Source organism: Amblyraja radiata, chromosome 9 (genome assembly GCF_010909765.2).
Source record: "Amblyraja radiata isolate CabotCenter1 chromosome 9, sAmbRad1.1.pri, whole genome shotgun sequence".
Classification (NCBI taxonomy): Eukaryota; Metazoa; Chordata; class Chondrichthyes; order Rajiformes; family Rajidae; genus Amblyraja; species Amblyraja radiata.
In genome coordinates, this window is record NC_045964.1 from 73,644,466 (window position 1) to 73,665,917 (window position 21,452).

At 43.7% G+C, this 21,452-nt stretch overlaps 1 protein-coding gene across 3 annotated transcripts in view; it reads left to right on the plus strand.

Moving 5' to 3' along the window:
* The window catches only part of itpk1 (inositol-tetrakisphosphate 1-kinase), a 213,062-nt gene that overhangs the window by 15,856 nt on the left and 175,754 nt on the right, over positions 1 to 21,452 (plus strand). For all 3 annotated transcript variants that reach the window (XM_033027747.1, XM_033027746.1, XM_033027748.1), the window contains exon 3: positions 14,304 to 14,328. In XM_033027747.1, coding sequence (XP_032883638.1) covers positions 14,304 to 14,328 — 25 coding nt within the window. The remainder of the gene's footprint in view (positions 1 to 14,303; positions 14,329 to 21,452) is intronic.

Below are 21,452 nucleotides of genomic sequence, written 5' to 3' on the forward strand. Positions count from 1 at the left end.
ATTGTTTAAGTTCATGCAAGCATGGAAAGGAGATCTCCTGAGCGTGACTCCCTCAATACTATTTTGAAATTTTGGTATGTGCTCTTGACTCCCCATCTACAACCTTGGGCTGTGGCAATAAGAATACTGTCAGCTGTCAGAGTTTAATCTCCTAAGGCAATATATCCTTCCAAAGTAATGAGTAACTAAATCAGAACTAAATTTGGCCGGTGTAGCGGTAGAGTTGCTGCCTTATGCCCCTGCCCCACTTAGGAAACCTGAACGGAAACCTCTGGAGACTTTGCGCCCCACCCAAGGTTTCCGTGCGTTTCCCGGAGGTTGCAGGTAGTGGAAGCAGGTAGGGAGACTGACACAAACCTTCGGGAACCGCACGGAAACCTTGGGTGGGGTGCAAAGTCTCCAGAGGTTTCCTTTCAGGTTTCCTAAGTGGGACAGGGGCATAACAGTGCTTGTGGCGCCGGAGACCCGGGTTCAATCCTGACTACGGGTGCTGTCTGTACAGAGTTTGTGCGTTCTCCCACGTGACCGCGGGGAGTGGCCCTAGTGTGTGTAGGGTAACGTTGATGTGCGGGGATTGCTGGTTGGTGCGGACTCGGTGGGCCGGAAGGCCTGTTTCTGAGCTGTATCACTAAACTAAACTAAACTAAACTGAATCATGGCATGATCATCCTTGTGGCAGAAAACTAAAGGATTCATGGAGCACTGGTTGCTTTTACTGGATGGGGCAAATCAAATGTTACAGAGTGGAGGTTACCATGTTGAACTGCTGTATACTTGCAGTTATTTACTTAGAATCAAAGATTTGTTGCAGTACAGAAGAAGGCTATTTGGTCCATTTGTGTTCATACTGGCTCAATAATTTTGTGCATGTTAGCTAAGTCCAGGATATCAGAATTTGCTCCTGGGCGACACAGTGGGGCAGCGGCAGAGTTGCTGCCTTGCAGCACCAGATTCCTGGGTTCGATCCTGACTACAGGTGCTGTCTGTGTGGAGTTTATACGATCTCCCTGTGACCGACTGCCTGGGTTTTCTCCGGGTGCTCTGGTTTCCTGCTACATTCCAAGGGCGTGCAGGTTTGTCGGCTAATTGGTTTCTGTAACATTGTCCCTTGTGTGGGATAAAACTAGTGTAGGGGTGATCGCTCGTCGGCATGGGCCGAAGGGCCTGTCTCCATGTTGTATCTCTAAACTAAACAGCAGCAGATGAACCTGGTGTTGGGTAGATACAATGAGTATGCTGGGGAAAGGGCAAATGTAAGGGGTGCATGTGTAAAAATACATTTTACCAAATAGCCTGACAGAAAACTGTTGGGAATATCACAGAGTGGTGAATCTCTGGAATTCTCTCACACAGAGAGTGGTGAATCTCTGGAACTCTCTGCCACAGAAGGTAGTTGAGGCCAGTTCATTGGCTATATTTAAGAGGGAGTTAGATGTGGCCCTTGTGGCTAAAGGGATCAGGGGGTATGGAGAGAAGGCAGGTACAGGATACTGAGTTGGATGATCAGCCATGATCATATTGAATGGAGGTGCAGGCTCAAAGGGCCGAATGGCCTACTCCTGCACCTATTTTCTATGTTTCTATGTTAATATCGTCCTGACAACCCGACATCACAGTCTGCACTGCAAGGATTAAATCATAAAATTGCTTGTACGAGGTTGGTATTCTCTGGACAGTAAAAGATTAAGGGATGATAAAAGATTAATTGTAGTGATTGCAATGATAATAAGATTTGACCGGGTAGATGAGGAGAAATGCACTTCCTTGATATTGGGGCAGGAGTTGGAGAGCCCGGTACATAGTGCTGCTCCCATCTCCCACTTGAAGTTTGGGTTTGTCTGTGAAGTGGTAAATGATTGAAAATAAATTGAGGACTCAGACCAGTTGGTGATGATATTTTGGGCTTGGTATAGATTTACTGGTATCACAGGAGCTAAATTATTGTGTGATATTTACACAATTCGGGGACCTATTAGAAACATAGAAAGTATGTGCAGGGGTAGGCCATTCGGCCCTTCGAGCCTGCACCGCCATTCAATATGATCATGGCTGATCATCCAACTCGGTATCCTGTACCTGCCTTCTCTCCATACCCCCTGATCCCTTTAGCCACAAGGGCCACATCTAACTCCCTCTTAAATATAGCCAATGAACTGTGGCCTCAACTACCTTCTGCGGCAGAGAATTCCAGAGATTCACCACTCTCTGTGTGAAAAATGTTTTTCTCATCTCGGTCCTAAAAGATTTCCCCCTTATCCTTAAACTGTGACCCCATGTTCTGGACTTCCCCAACATCAGGAACAATCTTCCTGCATCTAGCCTGTCCAACCCCTTAAGAATTTTGTACGTTTCTATAAGATCCCCCTCAAGTATTGATGTGGATAGAGAACTGGCTGGCAAACAGGAAGCAAAGAGTAGGAGTAAACGGGTCCTTTTCACAATGACAGGCAGTGACTAGTGGGGTACCGCAAGGCTCAGTGCTGGGACCCCAGCTATTTACAATATATATTAATGAACTGGATGAGGGAATTGAAGGCAATATCTCCAAGTTTGCGGATGACACTAAGCTGGGGGGCAGTGTTAGCTGTGAGGAGGATGCTAGGAGACTGCAAGGTGACTTGGATAGGCTGGGTGAGTGGGCAAATGTTTGGCAGATGCAGTATAATGTGGATAAATGTGAGGTTATCCATTTTGGTGGCAAAAACAGGAAAGCAGACTATTATCTAAATGGTGGCCGACTAGGAAAAGGGGAGATGCAGCGAGACCTGGGTGTCATGGTACACCAGTCATTGAAAGTGGGCATGCAGGTGCAGCAGGCAGTGAAGAAAGCGAATGGTATGTTAGCTTTCATAGCAAAAGGATTTGAGTATAGGAGCAGGGAGGTTCTACTGCAGTTGTACAGGGTCTTGCTGAGACCACACCTGGAGTATTGCGTACAGTTTTGGTCTCCAAATCTGAGGAAGGACATTATTGCCATAGAGGGAGTGCAGAGAAGGTTCACCAGACTGATTCCTGGGATGTCAGGACTGTCTTATGAAGAAAGACTGGATAGACTTGGTTTATACTCTCTAGAATTTAGGAGATTGAGAGGGGATCTTATAGAAACTTACAAAATTCTTAAGGGGTTGGACAGGCTAGATGCAGGAAGATTGCTCCCGATGTTGGGGAAGTCCAGGACAAGGGGTCACAGCTTAAGGATAAGGGGGAAATCCTTTAAAACCGAGATGAGAAGAACTTTTTTCACACAGAGTGGTGAATCTCTGGAACTCCCTGCCACAGAGGGTAGTCGAGGCCAGTTCATTGGCTATATTTAAGAGGGAGTTAATTGTGGCCCTTGTGGCTAAGGGGATCAGAGGGTATGGAGAGAAGGCAGGTACGGGATACTGAGTTGGATGATCAGCCATGATCATATTGAATGGCGGTGCAGGCTCGAAGGGCCGAATGGCCTACTCCTGCACCTAATTTCTATGTTTCTATGTTTCAATATTCTGTAGAATGGGTGTCCAGAGATGATTTGATCAATGTTGTCACTAGATTTTGTAGGAATTGGATAAAGTACATTGAAACTGTTTCCACTACATGGGAGTTGAGGACGGCAGGGCTTGGCCTAAAAATTAGCCAGATTTTTCAACTGTGAAACTATTAGCACTTATAATTGAAGGACAAGGTGGACATTTTGGACTCGCAATTGATAATGGGGCAGCTATGAACACTGATAATCAGAGGTCGATTTAAAATTATCTTTGTTATCATGGATGTGGAGTTAGTGGGATCAAAGCTGACGTGCGTACAGAAGGGGACACAAGCTCCAGGGCTAGATACCCAAATCCTGTCCCTGTGTTTGTAAGTTTTGGTGTAGGAAGGTTTATGCCCTGTTGAGGGAACACATTTGGTGTTTACCAAACACTGAGGAATGCTGACTTACTCGATGGTTTGCAACATAGTAGGCCCTGTAGCTAAAATTTGTATAGTTATTAAGGTGGAAGTGACAATGTTAAGACTTAATAGATGCTACCCAATAAAATATACTCTTAATTACTTTCGAGAAGGATTTTTTTTGAATTGCTCTGAGAATGTACTGATTAACACCAGGCACCTGTGTAATCAATGCTCCAAGTTTGTCTTAATTACTTCATTCAAGCTGATTATAAGGTGCAGGCACTTGGATGGTTCCAGTGAGAAATGAATGCTAATGATCGGCAGTTAACATATAATTAAGTGCATCATGCAACTTTAGCTGAGCTCCTTAAGACCTTATTAAATGTCTTTTGAGTCATTTTGTGCGATACAAATGCTGTCTGAAATGCTATTTCTGATTTCCATATCACAATCATATTTAATAACGGATAAAGGCCAAAATTTGGCATTTAGTTCTTTATTCTTAATATGCTCTCTAATTAAACCCAATTGCTTACGTGTTTCCAGGGCTTTTATCTGTTTGGAAATCACACACTACTCTGGATACAGTATTTTGCTTGATCTCTTTGCTCTGACCCACACTTCTATTTGAAGTAGTATTACCAAATATATTTCTATACCTTTTCAATAATCTTGCATTTCTGTTTAATTTAGGATATTCTCATGTGTAAGGAGGTACAGTGAAAAGCTTTTGTTGCGCGCTAACCAGTCAGCGGAAAGACAATACGCGATCACAATTGAGCCGTTCACGGTGTACATAAACATGATAGGGGAATAACTTTAAGCGCAGGATAAAGCCAGTAAAGTCTGATCAAAGATAGTCACCAAATGAGGTAGATAGTAGTTCAGGACAGAATGTAAGCTTGCCTTCTCTATGCTCCTTGACTGTGGAAGATATTATTGTTGGGAAGTGGATGGGTTACAAAATGTGGAGGATCCCAAGTATGTTAATGTATGAGGCCAGTGGACAAAATAAATCCACCTGGTCTATCAAGACCGACAGATCGTGTGATGTCGGAGTCATCCAATATAAACAATTCCTCTCCACAATCCCAATCGTCCACCAGGAACTATGCAATCTCCGGGGAGAAGGCATGAAAGAACACAAAGCACAAGAAAGTAGGATCAGGAGTAGACCATTGGGTCCTTCAAGCCTGCCCTGCCATTTAATGAAGATAGACACGAAATGCTGGAGTAATAGCGGGTCGGGCAACAGCTCTGGAGAATATTAATGGGTGACGTTTTGGTTGGAATCCTTCTTCAGATTGAAAGATATCACCTGTAATCTAATGGTCAGTGCTGGTGGGGGATGCTGGCTGGTTCTGTGCTGATCAACTCCTCTTCAGTGCCATTTTCTCCAGACTCTTCTATTCCTCGACTAATCAACTATTTAAATAATGATGATGATACCTCTAATCATCCAGCATTTCACCACAGAGATTTTGGAAATCCAGAGATTTCTTCAAGAATACTTTTGTTGTATTTGTTTGAGTTTATGTGCCTGTGTTGCTTCTGCAAGCACGATTCACGATTTAATGAACCCGAACCTCGCTGTACTTGTGCATATGATAATGAACTTAACTTGATTTGACCTGAAGATAGATACAAAGAGCTGGAATAACTCTGGGTCTGGCAGCTTCTCTGGAGAAAAGGAATGGGTAATGTTTTGGGCTGAGACCCTTCTTCAGACTGAGAGTCAGGGGAGAGGGAAACGAGAGATATAGAAGGTACATAGAACGAATGAATGAAAGATGCAAAAAGCAACAATGCAGTGAGAAGGTTTTGCAGCACTTGTCAGAGAGAGAGGAGGAGAACTTCTTTAAAGTAGGCGTATTGCAGAGCTCGCTTGATTTCAGAAAAATACTGTCATAAAACGCTCGAGGCTAAAGGTGGAATAGAATAACCTTGGAGATGGCATTGGGTCTGCTTGTTTTCTAATGTTTCCCTTGTCCGTTGCAAGTTATGAGTGCATGAAGGAGATTTATGAGGATATTGTCAGGATGGGAAAATTGCAGCAATTAAAGATCTGATAGCCTCGGGTTGTTTTATTTGGTATCCAGGAAGTTAATGGTGTATAAAAATTATACAAGACTTGGATACGGAAAACAGGAAGGACCTAGTTCCGTTTCGCAGAAGGGACAAAAATCAGGGGGTGCGAATCTAAAGTAATTAATGGGATTAGAGGGGAGAAGAAGATTGTTTACACACAGCGGGTGGCAGTGTGTGAAAACTGCTGCTTGTAAGGCTGGTGAGGGCAGAAATACTCAAAATTAAATTGGTGCTAGATAGGGCTATAGGGCTGGACTGATTGAGACACATTGGGCCGAATGGCTTCTTTCTATGCTGTGGAATCACAGAACATCTATTACTGACCTTGTAATTTAAATCTAATTCAATTGAGATATTATAAGAAAAGAAAATATCGTGAATTGCTTTGTGTTTATCATTTCAACTAGTTACCTGTATACTGTAGGCTGATAATTCCCAGGCTGGAACCTGTATAGAATTACATACTATAGCTTCCTACACCATTTCTCTCTTGACTACAGATAGACACAAAATGCTGGAGTAACTCAGCGGGACAGGCAACATCTCTGGATAGAAGGAATGGGTGATGTTTCGGGTCGAAACCCTTCTTCAGGTTTTGACCAGTATTTTGTGGCTATCTTCTGTTTAAACCAGCATCTGCAGTTGCATCCTACACACTCTCTCTTGACTACGTTCAGTTCTGTTCAAAATGTATATATCCTACCCAATTATTGAGAAGCAAGGAAATGCAGATGCTGGTTTACACCGACGATAAACACAAAATGCTGGAGTAAATCAGCGGGTCAGGCAGCATCTCTGGTGAAAAGGAATAGATGATGTTTTGGATCGAGACCCTTCTTCAGACTGTGTGCTGCTTGGCAGAGCACAAATTCTTTTTTCAAGTGCTCTATATTTAGACCAATTTGTTCATCTTGGTACTACAGATGTATTTGTAGATGAATGCATGTGAAAATTTTAAATCATTTGTGCTGTGAAATTTCACTCTTAATATAATATATACGATGACTGTGCTCTGCTCATTTCTACAAGTGGGGATTATGATGAGCAGAAACAGTGCAACACCTCCAAGGTATGAAGTGTATTGACACAGAATGTGTATTTATGCTGAGCACCTTAATCTGAGGCTCTGGTTTATTTTCATTTCATGCACGGCCTCCCTCATCGAAATGTATTAATGTTATTATGCTGCAGCCCATGCTAAATGTGCGTCCCATTCAACTCCATATACAAAGGCTTGCATTAGCTACCAGTCTGGTAGTGATTCAAGAGGAAAGAAAATCATCCTATGTTCTTAGTCATACAGCCCAGAAACAGGCCCTTCGGCCCTACTTGCCCATGGCGACCAACATGCCCCATCTACACTAGTTCCCACCTGCCTGCATTTGGTGCTTTCCAACTTTCCTTTCCATGCACCTGTCCAAATGTATTTTAAATATTGTTATTGTGCCTGCCTCAAGCTCTTTTGGCAGCTCGTTCCACAAACATAGAAACATAGAAATAGGTGCAGGAGTAGGCCATTCGGCCCTTCGAGCCTGCACCACCATTCAATATGATCATGGCTGATCATCCAACTCAGTATCCTGTACCTGCCTTCTCTCCATACCCCCTGATCCCTTTAGCCACAAGGGCCACATCTAACTCCCTCTTAAATATAGCCAATGAACTGGCCTCAACTACCTTCTGCGGGAGAGAATTCCACAGATTCACCACTCTTTGTGTGAATTTTTTTTTCTTCATCTCGGTCCTAAAAGATTTCCCTCTTATCCTTAAACTGTGTCCCCTTGTTCTGGACTTCCCCAACATCGGGAACAATCTTCCTGCATCTAGCCTGTCCAACGCCTTAAGAATTTCTCAAACCCACCAATCTCTGTGGACAAAGTTGCCCTTTGGGTTCCTATGAAATCTTTCCCCTCTCTCCTTAAACCTATGTCCTCTGGTTCTTGATTTCCCACTACTCTGGGTAAAAGACTCTGTGCATATACTCTGTCATTCCTCTCTTGATCAAATACTCCTGAATGCAATCACCCCTCGTACTCCTGTGCTCCAAGGAATTAAGTCCTAGCCTGTCCATCCTCTCCCTATAGAGACTCTCAAGTCCTGGCAGCTTCCTCATAAATCTTCTCTGCACTCTTTCCAGTTTAACGACTTCTTTCCAATAACATAAACTGTAGCATACCAAAACTGGCCTCAATACCCCAAATGTTTCTATTCCATTTCTGCCTTTGCTCCCTTGATCTCTATGATCTGTAGTCCTGCTCCCTTCACGAGATTGAGTGTTCATATCTTTCAGTCCTTTCTTGTGGCAGTGATATTTGTTTCTCTTCCACTGGCAGTTGTACCTGCAGGAGCTGTGTGTGGCTCCTTTTCCCTCTGTGTTTCTCAGCCTTGATTTTTGTTTTTGAGAATTTTCTCAAAAGCCTTTAAATTTTAATTTTTAAACATTCTCTCTGGAATAATTCCTGAGTAAGGGCATGTAAAAATTGTTGCAAGGTTCTTTCCATGGCTAATGTTCGGCCAGAATGTAACTATTTTGGAGAGGGTTCCTGGGAAGACTGAGTCGGGGAGAGGGCGCTTCCTCCAGCAAACTAATGATGTAGTTAGAGAGGAGTAACAGGACCTGTTACAGGGCTGCCAACTCTCACGCTTTGAGTGTGAGACTCACTCATTTCAGCAAATTCTCACGCCCTCATGCAAAAGCTCCCTACCGTGGGAGGGGGAACACCTCTTCCCCCCCCCCCCCGGTCTCCACGCTCCCTCGCAATTTCTCACTCTCAACTATCACCCAATATTGCCAGCCCTGCTGTTACTCCTGTTTAAGTCATAAATAAACTTAATAAATCTTAATAAAAATAATTCTTGGCTCACCATTTTGAAATTCTCTGTCTCTCTGTATCTAAAGATTCCACACAGGATAAGAGTGGGAAGTTACTTTGTATTTCATTGATTGCTGCTACAGTGTGTATGTGGTGGATTGCTGCTACAGTGGGTGTGTGTGGATAAGAAACATAGAAACATAGAAATTAGGTGCAGGAGTAGGCCATTCGGCCCTTCGAGCCTGCACCGCCATTCAATATGATCATGGCTGATCATCCAACTCAGTATCCCGTACCTGCTACAGTGGGTGTATGTGTGTGGATTGCTGCTACAGTGGGTGTATGTGTGTGGATTGCTGCTACAGTGGGTGTGTGTGTGTATGGGGATAGCTGCTACAGTGGGTGTATGGGGATTATTACTGCTACAGTGGGTGTATGGGGATTGCTGCTACAGTGGGTGTATGGATTGCTGCTGCAGTGGGTGTATGGGGATTACTGCTACAGTGGGTGTATGGGGATTACTGCTACAGTGGGTGTATGGGGATTACTGCTACAGTGGGTGTATGGGGATTACTGCTACAGTGGGTGTATGGGGATTACTGCTACAGTGGGTGTATGGGGATCGCTGCTACAGTGGGTGTATGGATTACTGCTACAGTGGGTGTATGGGGATTACTGCTACAGTGGGTGTATGGGGATTGCTGCTACAGTGGGTGTGTGTGGTGGATTACTGCTACAGTGGGTGTATGGGGATTACTGCTACAGTGGGTGTGTATGGTGGATTACTGCTACAGTGGGTGTATGGGGATTGCTGCTACAGTGGGTGTATGGGGATTGCTGCTACAGTGGGTGTGTGGGGATTGCTGCTACAGCGGGTGTGTGGGGATTGCTGCTACAGTGGGTGTATGGGGATTGCTGCTACAGTGGGTGTGTGGGGATTACTGCTACAGTGGGTGTATGGGGATTACTGCTACAGTGGGTGTATGGGGATTACTGCTACAGTGGGTGTATGGGGATTACTGCTACAGTGGGTGTATGGGGATTACTGCTACAGTGGGTGTATGGGGATTGCTGCTACAGTGGGTGTATGGGGATTACTGCTACAGTGGGTGTATGGGGATTACTGCTACAGTGGGTGTATGGGGATTGCTGCTACAGTGGGTGTATGGGGATTACTGCTACAGTGGGTGTGTGGGGATTACTGCTACAGTGGGTGTATGGGGATTGCTGCTACAGTGGGTGTATGGGGATTACTGCTACAGTGGGTGTATGGGGTGGATTGCTGATTTCCAGTCACCATGTTAAATGCCAATAACAAACTGAAAATCAGAAGTATCTGTTTCTTCTCTAAGAGATTGCAAATGTAATTTATTAGATTTTAAAATTGCCCCTCTTTCCACGGGGGGTGGGGGGGGGGGTTAAAATAAAATGCTCAGGCATGGTTGGCAGACACGATGAATAGATAATTGTATGATTAAATTTGATGCATATCCTGAATATGTAAGAATTGAGGAGTGTGTTAAGAGGGGGTACCTTTGATCAATGGTAAAATGTAGTCTGTTGCACTTCCACTGCCACTTCATTCACCATAGGTTATTGTGTTCTTAATGTTGCCAGTATTGCTGTTTCATGGGTGTCTCTGGGTCCTCGGTCTAATGCAAGTCTGGACAACAGGTGTCTGACGATTGTGGCCGGGGAGACTGTTTAGTTTTGGTTAGAGATACAGCACTGAAATGGGCCCTTTGGCCCCACCGAGTCCATACCGACCAGTAATTGCCACACATTAACACTATCCTACACGCTAGGGACAATTTTCCATATTTTTTGAATACCTAGCCAATTAACCTATAAACCTGTACGTCTTTGGAGTGTGGGAGGAAACCGAAGATCTCAGAGAAAACCTACGCAGGTCACGGAGAGAACATGCAAACTCTGTACAGACAGCGCCCATAGTCGGGATCGGTCCCGGGTGTCCGGAGCTGTAAGGCAGCAACTCTACCACTGCGCCACCATGCAGTGGTCAGTTCTTGTTCCCATTCCGTGGTCATTAGTCCTTTGCAAAGGTCAAGGTCCGTGCCATCGAGTTGGTACTTCCCAAAATCTGCAGTTCTGAGGCCAGTTGCATGTAAACTCTGAAGTCAATTAAACCCAGAATTGAACTGGGGTTCTTAATGTATTGAAGATAGACACAAAAAGCTGGAGTAACTCAGCGGGACAAGCAGCATCTCTGGCGGAGTTTCGGGTCGAGACCCTTCAGACTGGTTAGGGATGTGGGAAACGAGAGATAGAGGCAATGATGTGGAGAGATAAAGAACAATGAATGAAAGATATGCAAAAAAGTAACAATGATAAATAAAACAGGCCATTGTTAGCTATTTGTTAGGTGACAAGGAGAAATTCGTGCGACTTGGGTGGGGGAGGGATAGAGACGGAATGCCGGGGCTACCTGAAGTAATGGATGCCTTGGTGCTGTTCAGCAAGTGAAAAGTCTCCTTCAAGGTTTGGTCAGTGGCTACATTTTCATTGTTTTGTACCGTTCAGAAAGGGGTTATCCTTTGGGTAAAGTGTAGGGAGGAATCATAGCTGAAGCAATTAGTTGTCAATAGGATTCCAATTAAATTGCTATGAAACACAATGTCCCTAGATTATTTCACAAAATATTTGACAAAGTGTTACCAAGCTCAAATGTTGGAACAGTTTGGATTATCTTGCACTTATTGAATGTTTTTTTTAATCTCCTGTCTTCTCTAAAGTCTGCCCATGCCCTACGGACTCTCCTTGAACTTGTAGATATATTTTAAAATTGTAAGTAGGAAAATGGAGATTAGGTTTTGGGAACATTTCCGTTTTTATCATTTGGTTGGAAATGTCTCCCAAATATGAGGAAGATTAAAATCACAATATTTGTGACTGGGTCTCTTGTCTTGCCATTTATTTATTTTACTGAGGTTGCAAACTGATCTGACAGAAGGTTTAAAACTGTGGCAGGTACAGATGGAGTAGATGGAGAAATTGTTCTCATTGGTGACAGGGTCAAGGACTTGAGGACATAGAATAAATGTGATGTGGAAATGAGCCAAAAGTGACACGAGTAAATGTTTAGGCAGTGAGTATTTGGGATTTGGAGAACAGTGCCAAGCGTATTAATGGCGGCTGATTCAATTTGACTTTTGAGGGAAATGGATAAGTACAGGTCCACCACGGATTTTCCGGCACTTCCTATAATCCGGACAAAATCACGAGAGTTCACTTGAAGTACCCCCCCCCCCCCCAACCCTCCTGAAAACGTGCCGCCTAGGTCGGGTGAGTGGTCGATCTCGACCTCATCGGGACTTCCGCGCCGATCGGCGGGTTGAATTTGGCCCCTGCGGCCAGGGTTCAGGAACTCTGGCCTGGTCGGAGTCAGCAGCATTGTTCCCATATCTGATTACTGCGACCGATCAACAGGTTGAATTTGCTGAATGCAGCCAGGGCCGTTCCCACAGCCAACATCCATGGTTGACTTTGCAGGATGATATCTTGGCCACGCCAAGGCTGTGATCTCTGTTGGACCGGCAAAACAAATCATACGGATAATAGTTCTGGAACCAAGGGTGTCAGAAAATCGGTGGTCGACCTATATCTCAAAACCAATGAACTTGTCAGACTATTGTTTGTGAGGGTGGGTAAGTGGGACAGTAGGAATAGCCATATGATTCTAATGTGGAGCTCGTATGGATTGGACATATCCAATGGCATCCTTTAATTCTGCAACCATTCTGTGGTTTTGATCCCTGTCCATATTTGAACACTTCCATGGCTTTTTTCAATAAGTCGTGCTTCCAATTTGCAAACCGTACACATTATTTAATTCACATTGTAACATAGCGATTAAATACAAGCCTTGTAATTCAGAGCCTTGATCTGAAGCTGTGTTTGAATCCCATGGAGGATTAAAATTCAGTCAATTAAATAAATCTAGAATTTAAACTGCACAAATTAGTAATTGTGAAGTTAATGAATTATTCTTAAGATCTGTCTGATTCATGAAATATTTTTCTGGTCAGGCAAAATTTGTTTTTTTTCTCTCTGGGTGTGAATATCACCAGGCAAGGCCAGGTTTAATTGTTCATTCATGATTATCCTTCAGGCTATTTAAACTAGAAATCAATTGAACTAATAGGCTTTACATTAGGACTGATATGGGTAGAAGGGAGGACCTTCCTTCCTTGAAGGATAACAGTGGATCTGACAGATTTGCAGGATGATCCAACTTTTCCATCCTCATGGAGCAGAAAAGACTGACAATGCTGGAATCTGGAGTAAATAACACGGACTCTCTCTAAAGGAAGTGTCCCAACCTGAAATCCATTTCCCTCCCCAGATGCTGCTTGACCTGCTGAATTCCTCTAGCAGCTTTTCTTTTCTCCTTGCTGTTCCTAACAGTTTATTTCAGATTTATTCAATTCTTTTAATTTTAATTCCCTGGGTGTAATAGTGAGATTTGAACGTGCTTCTGCACCATCAGCCCAGGCCTTGGACAGGAGTTCAGTAAAGGGCCTGTCCCACTTAGGAGACCTCAACAGCAACCTCTGGTAACCTTGCCCACCACTCAAAAAAAAATTCAAGGTCGAGGTGACCTGCAACCTCCTACCACCTCCCAAGCATCTGTTGAAAACCTTCCTCGACTATGAAGAAAACAGGCTTCGACTAGACCTGCGACTAAAAAATGATCGATGTTTAAAACGGCAACCTATTTTTAGTTGAGGCCAGTTTTAATCATGATGAAAAAATAGCAGCAACCTCGATGAAGCCTCGACCATGCGGAAACAACTTTCGACCATTAGGGAGAGTGACCAAAACCTCCTGTGACATCATGGAAACCTTGGGTGGTGGGCAAGGTCACCAGAGGTTGCTGTTTAGGTCTCCTAAGTGGGACTTAATGTAATCATATCCTTTTTTTATTTTTTGTGACACTTGCATGACTCCAGACCAAGGGGAAATGTAGCTGATTCTTAACTCTGATGGCGTGTGGCAAACTATCTATATTAAGTAAAACACAAAATGCCTCAGTAACTCAGTGGTCAGGCAGCATCAATGGAGAGAATGGATAGGTACCGTTTTGGGTCGGGACCCTACTTCAGACTGATTGGAGTCGAGGAGAAAGCTGGAAAAGAGAGGTAGAAATGGGACATAAGTGGGATGCAGGTGAGTGAGGGTTTGAATGGCAGGGTGGAGAATGACAAAAGCTAGATATGAGAGAGAAAACCATGTTGGATAAGGTTATCAAGTAAATGTAGGAATGAGGAATAAATTGACAGTCAATACCCACATCCTATGTGGCAATGTAAAAAATAAACAAGAGATTCTTAATGTCCACTTCCATTTTTGTCCTTGGTTTGTATAATAGTTACAAGAATTTCATTTTGCGGTCAAAACAGAATCACCTGCCCAGCAATTATTTGATGGAACAATTGATTAAAAAAATATTTTTTCAATGTTGCCCAAAGACTTTTTCTAATGATTCTATGATTTATTTTCCAGGAAAAGAGGCATAGACGTTGTGCAGGTGAGTCATGCTTTTTTCATTCTAGGCTCTGGAACTTGCTTGATCTGTTGATTCATGCTCGGTAACTTTGTGCAAACATATAAACTGTTGGACATGTTTAATGATATTCTGAGAGGCCATTCTTGCCGTGTGTCAGCACTGTTAATGGATTCTGTTGATGACTTGCTTATTTTTAATGATGGATGCTACACAAAATAAGAGTCATTTCTAAAGCTGATAATGTTGTGACATCCATAGGAGGAAGATAATTAGCAGCTTATATAAGACAACTGATTTCTCAATTGGCTGGGGAACTTTTCTTTTGGTACATTAAGTAATAAATGTGGTTCTGCAGATGTTGGTCTGTGGGACTGCAGTTAAATATCTGCTTTTGTCTCTCTGAAACATTGTAAAGAATGTTCTATAAGTTGCAAGAAATTTGGCTATTTTAAGAGTTGGTGTTAGCAGTGGTTGAATGAATGGAGGTATTGTGGAATAAGAGCTGGGTCATTTTTCTGTGACGAAAGTGTTTTGTATATTTCTGGGAGGAGGAGGAAGTATCCTTCATGTTTTCATTGGTGGTATCATTTGTATTGTGCTTATTAAAGCTAATACAAATGGCACTGAATTCCATTGAGTGCAAGGAGGCTGTACAACTAGTTTGGGCTTGATCTGAAACAGTTGAGGTGGAAGAATGTAATTTTAAATTGTGTCCTTTCTGAGTGGAATACAAAACTGCCAACGATATTTCGTAATTAAGCTTCACTTTTATTCGTGCTACTTTTGATTAACTCTATAATCAATGCTTGCAAATAAATGTCTCCCACGTATGTGCTTTAAAAGGGGTATTTTTTACTTGATAAGTGGCCATAAACCGGTTCAGCAGTGTTTAAGAAGGAACTGCAGATGCTGGAAAATCGAAGGTACACAAAAATGCTGGAGAAACTCAGCGGGTGCAGCAGCATCTATGGAGCGAAGGAAATAGGCAACGTTTCGGGCCGAAACGTTGCCTATTTCCTTCGCTCCATAGATGCTGCTGCACCCGCTGAGTTTCTCCAGCATTTTTGTGTACCAACCGGTTCAGCAGGTCCTGAACTTGTGAAGACTGATTATATAAATGCAATTTTTGTTTCTTGGTGCTCGAGTCACAATCCGCATGCTAGAATTTTCTGGAACACAAGGTATCTTAACACTGAACATGAATGGGTTTGGATTGGGTGGATGATAAAATAGAATCTCTTTCTCAAATGCAACTCCGCAGTCTCGAACACTTGTCATTTTTGAAGGAGGAGGTTAAAGGCAAATTAACCCACCTCTATGTAGGTGGAGTCTTATTTAAATGTTCTAACAAGGTTGCTTGCCTCTTATCGTTGCATCTTATTTCATATTTTATGAAGAATTCTTAAATTCAGATTCAGATTCAATTTTAATTGTCATTGTCAGTGTACAGTACAGAGACAACGAAATGCATTACAAAGACAATGCATTAAAGCTTCCTTGGCACTGGGTGTCCTGACAACGAAAATTGATGTTTGCTAGATAGAATGGGAAAATCTCTCTCTAGCATTGGAGAAACTGGAGTAAACTTATCCCTTGTCTGTCATGCCATCAGCAACACCTCTGCAATTAACCCACTTCTTCTGCACCTACTCCAAAGCCGCCAATACCTTACTGTAATGGAGCGACTAGAAAATCGCACAACACTCCAAATATGGCCCTAACCATCTATTTTACTAAAAGCCTGATCTTGACCACTTCCTGTTGCACTGTATATTGATTTTAGAAAAAACGCTGCCACTTACGGCTGTAATTTTTGGCCATCTTACTCAGAGTCCCCCTCTGCTGCGCAGGACAAGAGGATTTTTCCCATCGATGAAAAATAAAAGAGTTATTAGTGTTTAAAAAAGATGTTGAGATTCTCTCTCCTGAAGACCACGCCCCTTCCGGAAGGACTATAAAACCCGGAAGTGTTGAGTGCCTCAGTCAGTCTCTGCAAGATGGGGGAGCAAGAGAGTCACGTCTCTCAGTCTGAGCTGTGAATAACACTGAACACATGCAGGGCTCGAAATTAACGGTTGCCCGGGTGCCACTGACCACTCAGTGCCACCGGGCAACCTAAACGGTGAGTCATTTTGCCCGGCTTGGCAACTTGGTTTATACTGTAGACCGAAGTGTGGCGTGACGGAGGGTCGGAGTGAATGACGGGCCCCGCGCAGCCGCAGTGGCCGCGGGTCCATCTCCTCCCCCTCCACCTGCTCCTGCACCCCGCCCGGCCTGATAACGGCCGCTGCTGCCACTCTGCTTTCAAAGCAAACCCTTGGAGGAGGGAGGTGTTGGTCAGAGGCGGAAGGGGAGGGGGGAGGGGAGGGGAAAGGGGGGCTGAGGATAGAGCGCGGTGATTGGAGGAGGGAGATGTGCCAACACACTCTTGGAAGCCCTGCACCGCTGCCAGGACCGATACCGGTCTCTGGCGCTGCAATCGCTGCCGAACCACCACTGGACCATCCCAGTCCCCACCCGAGAGTGGCCAGAGGCGTCGGGAGTCAAACGGGAGCAGTGCCCCTAGGCCCACAGCCAGCGCAGAGAAGCAGCGCTAAACCTAGCTCAACTGTGCCTGTCCCGCCAGCTTAACTTACAGCCCTGTCTGGATTGAGACAGGGCTGTAGGCGAGACAGGCAGTTCAGCTGCATTTAGCGCTGGCTTGAGCTGAAATTACCGTTCACGGGGCCTCCGAATCCTCATCCCCCGCGCTCTCCCCTCACAATTTTACCTACTCCAACCAACACGCACTAATTCCCCTGCCTCAATCCATCCAATCCACACCGATTGCCTTCTCAAGCACCACCACCATCTATCCATCCTGCACTCACACACACACACACACACACACACACACACACACACACACACACACACACACACACACACACACACACACACACACCACCCCCCCCCCCCCCCCCCGACCCTATTGTGCTGGAAATGTCCAGAGCTAACATTGACTATGTTTGATAACGGAATGCAATCAAATATGTTTTAATTCCCAATGTTATTATTTGTTTTAATCCACAAAGATGGATTAATTAAATTGTGAACACGTGAAACATTAAAACCGCAGTGTTCGATTGTCACTGCTACCGTTGACACGTTATTACAGAATTCATTTTGATGGAGAATCAATGCTCTTAATATGGAGTATCAGTACTGTAGTTATTTACTGAGCAACATTCACAACTATATGTTGGATTTATCCAGGTTTTACTTCTACAGTCAGTCATATACATCACAAATTTGGTCAGGAGTTATTTCAGTTGAAATTTTTAAGTTAATTCTGAAGTGGAAATGATGGAAAAAGCGTTTATTTTTTTTAAATTGTTGCTTACAAACTGGGTATCTTCATTGCTGTTCACAACACATACATCTAATCTGAATGTCCGGTAATGTGGCGTCTTGACACCTTTAAATATATTACCAAAAGAACATTTGCTGCATTTATGTCCTTTGGCCATCTCTCGTTAGTTAGTGTAATGGTTAACCTGTCAGATGGGTATAGTCAGTTTTAACAGCTATTATTATAAAATGCCTTTAGAAAATCCCTTGCAACCTGTATATTTTGTTGTGGATAAATTATGTGGGAAACGAGAGTGTTTCTGTACCAATAGCAATAATGACCCATGCTATGACCATGTCATGATAATTTTCGGTCCTTCACAGAAAACATGCTTGCATCAATCTGTAGTGTGCATGGTTAAGCATATATGTTATCAAGGTCCAAGATTTATTGACACAGGTTGATCATACGCTGAATAATCCAACCACATTTTTGTTTGGAAGTGGAAAGAAATAATAAAAATTGCATTAATTGCAATGTGTAAAAAGAGTTGAGATACTGTATTATAATTTTGCTGCATGTCATTGTGGGATATATCATGTCTTGATTGGTGAGTATGTATAGTTTGTGACTTTATTTGAAGCAGAAATAATATGTGAATGCTTAATTGAGCATAATTCCGACTGGTAACTACGCACTTTGTCCGAGCACATTATCGCACGCGTCATGCAAGCCGTCATAAATGACCACCTAAACTCTCATTTGGCAACCTAAAAATCTGCCAAGGTTGCCCGGCTGGCAACAGGGAAAAAAAGTTAAGCGAGAGCCCTGACATGTCTACTAAACTGAGAGGTTTTACTGACCTGTCAGTGCCCTTAATGTGGTTTGAAAATATAGTTTGGAAATGCTAAAGCTGTGTTGCCTTAGGTTTTGGAAATGCTAAAGCTGTGCTGCCTAATTAAAGTTGCCTTGTGTGACTGAGCCGCCAGCCCAAGAATCCATTCGGCCGACAATGTCCATACTAGCCCTCTGGAAACTAGTCCCTTCAGCCCACAACACCCATACTAGCGCTCCAGAAAGCCCCCTACCCCGCCCCCCCCCACTGGCCACCAATATTGGAATTGGTGGAGAGGTGGAATATTTTGTTGGGGGACCAGCCCTCCCATGTGATGCTGGGACCCAGCGGGTCCCACTTAATCTAGTCCACATTACAAACACTGCAATCACAAAACTCATGTTTAACATTTCAAGGCTTTTCTCAGAAGAGAAACAGAGAGATGACCAAATCCACATCTATGAAAAATAAAAGCGTTATTAGTGTTTAAAAAATGTTGAGATTCTCTCTCCTGAAGGCCACGCCCCTTCCGAAGGAACTATAAAACCCGGAAGTGTGAGGTGCCTCAGTTCTCTGCAAGATGGGGGAGAGAGGGGTCGCAATTCTCAGTCTGAGCTGTGAATAAAACTGAACACATGTCTACTAAACTGAGTGGTTTTACTGACCTGTCAGTGCCCTTACTGTGGTTTGAAAATGTAGTTTGGAAATGCAAAAGTGTGGTTTGGTTTGAAAGTGCTAAAGCAAGCTGCCTTGCCTTTGGCTTTGCAAGTGCTAAAGCGAGCTGCCTTGCCTAATTAGAGCTGCCTTGTCTGCCTTGCCTTCTATATAATTAAAAGTTTAATCTTGACCACTTCCTGTTTGCGCTTTATATTGATTTTAGAAAATACGCTACCACGTACAGCTGTGATTTTTGGCCATCTAACTCCGAGTCCCCCTCCGCTCATCAGGTGCCGAGGATTATTCCCATCGATGAAAAATAAGAGTGATTAGTGTTTAAAAAATGTTGAGGTTCTCTCTCCTGTCAATCACGCCATGAAGGCCACGGTGCCCTTCTCGTGGGAGGGACTATAAAACCCGGAAGTGTGGGCATGGCTCGGTTTCTGCAAGATGGAGGAGGGAGAGGTCATGACTCGCTGTCTTTGGTGCCCTTGCACCCTGCTTGAAATGGTATTTCAAGGAATAGCTGTGTCAACTGCCAGCCCACCAGCTGTGAGTGAGTGAGCTGCCAGCACAACAGGCTTGAGTGACTGAGCCGCCAGCCCAAGAATCCATTCGGCCCACAATGTCAATACTAGCCCTCTGGAAACCAGTCCCTTCAGTGCACAACACCCATACTAGCGCTCCAGAAATCCCCCCCACTGGCCACCAATATTGGAATTGGTGGAGAGGTGGAATATTGTGTTGGGGGACCTGCCCTCCCTTGTGATGCTGGGACCTAACAGGTCCCACTTAGTCTAGTTGTCCTATAAAGCTGCAACGTGACCTCCTGATTCTTGTGCTCAATGCCACGACCAATGAAGGCAAGCATACCATACGCCTTCTTTATCACTATCAATGTGTTGCTACTTTCAGAGACCTTGGACCCAAGTCTCCCCCACTGCATCATTATTGTTAAGGGTGCCATTAACTGTACGGTTTCTCTTCACATTAGACCTCCCAAAGGGCAACTCCTTGCACTTGTTTGGATTAAACTCTTGTGTATTTGCTCTGTAGATGTGTACAAAGGCAAAGAAGCTACATTGTTGCATTGCTAAAATGCTCCATATCGCAGCAAATATCTTGACATGGTGGCTTGTAAAAACTAACTTGTCAGCCCACTTGTTCACCACCAGAGTTTGCAAACACAGTAAGTCAAATGACCATTTTCAATGCTGGTGGTGTTGGCAGGATTATTGGTTGGGGCAGTTTCTCATGTAGGGTCCAGGTTTTTTTCATCTTTCCCTTTAAATCCAATAAAACAAGCAACTAGGTATTTTGTTCGGAATGGCTAACATTTGAACAAGACTTGTTTCACAAGTACAGTGAGTTTTGATTTATGTGCTAATGAAACTAAAAGCAAACCCAATTCTAACCTGGATCATTCACTCATCCTAGTCTCTATTACCAAGAGAGTTGTTGCATTGCCATCCTTGGGATGAGATATGCTTATGTGCCACCTTTTTTGTATTTTATTTGACTGTGTCTGGCACTGTTTCAAAACTAGCATAGCTTCTCCCTCCTGGCAATATTGCTGTCTATGTCTTGCATTGTGAATGGCTTTGTGTCTTTTTCACTTTGTTCACACTAGCTGCTGTTTGTTTGTTCATCAAGAGGGAATTCTTTGGAACCACTTGAAAATGTTAAATCTATCTCAGATGTTCAATTTAGGTACTTCAGACTTAGTTAAAAGCAGAATGCACTTTAAGCTCATTATTTTTCATAGAACCAGCATCTGCAGTTCCTATCAACACACACAGGCAGATAAGAGTTTGTTTTAGTATCAGTTATAGTTTAGTCTGAAGAAGGGTTTCGGCCCGAAACGTTGCCTATTTCCTTCGCTCCATAGATGAGTTTCCCGCTCCATAGATGAGCACCCGCTGAGTTTCCCCAGCAATTTTGTGTACCTTTGTTTTAGTATCATGTTTGGCACAGACATACTGGGCTGAAGGGCCTCTTCCTGCACCAAACTGATACCAAGACAAACTCTTATCTGCCTGCGTGTGTTGTAAGGAACTGCAGATGCTGGTATATACTGAAGATAGACACAAAATTCTTTTCATTTCCCTGCACATCTCGTATGTGTATGTGACGAATAAACTTGACTTGACTTGGAATACCTCGGCAGGTCAGGCAGCATCTCTGGAGCAAAAGGATGGCTGATATTTCAGGTGTGAAGAAAGGTCCGGACCCAAAACGTCACCCATCTGTTTTCTCCAGAGATGCTGCCTGACCTGCTGAGTTAATCCCTCACTGTGTGTCTATATACAGTTGTTTGCAGTA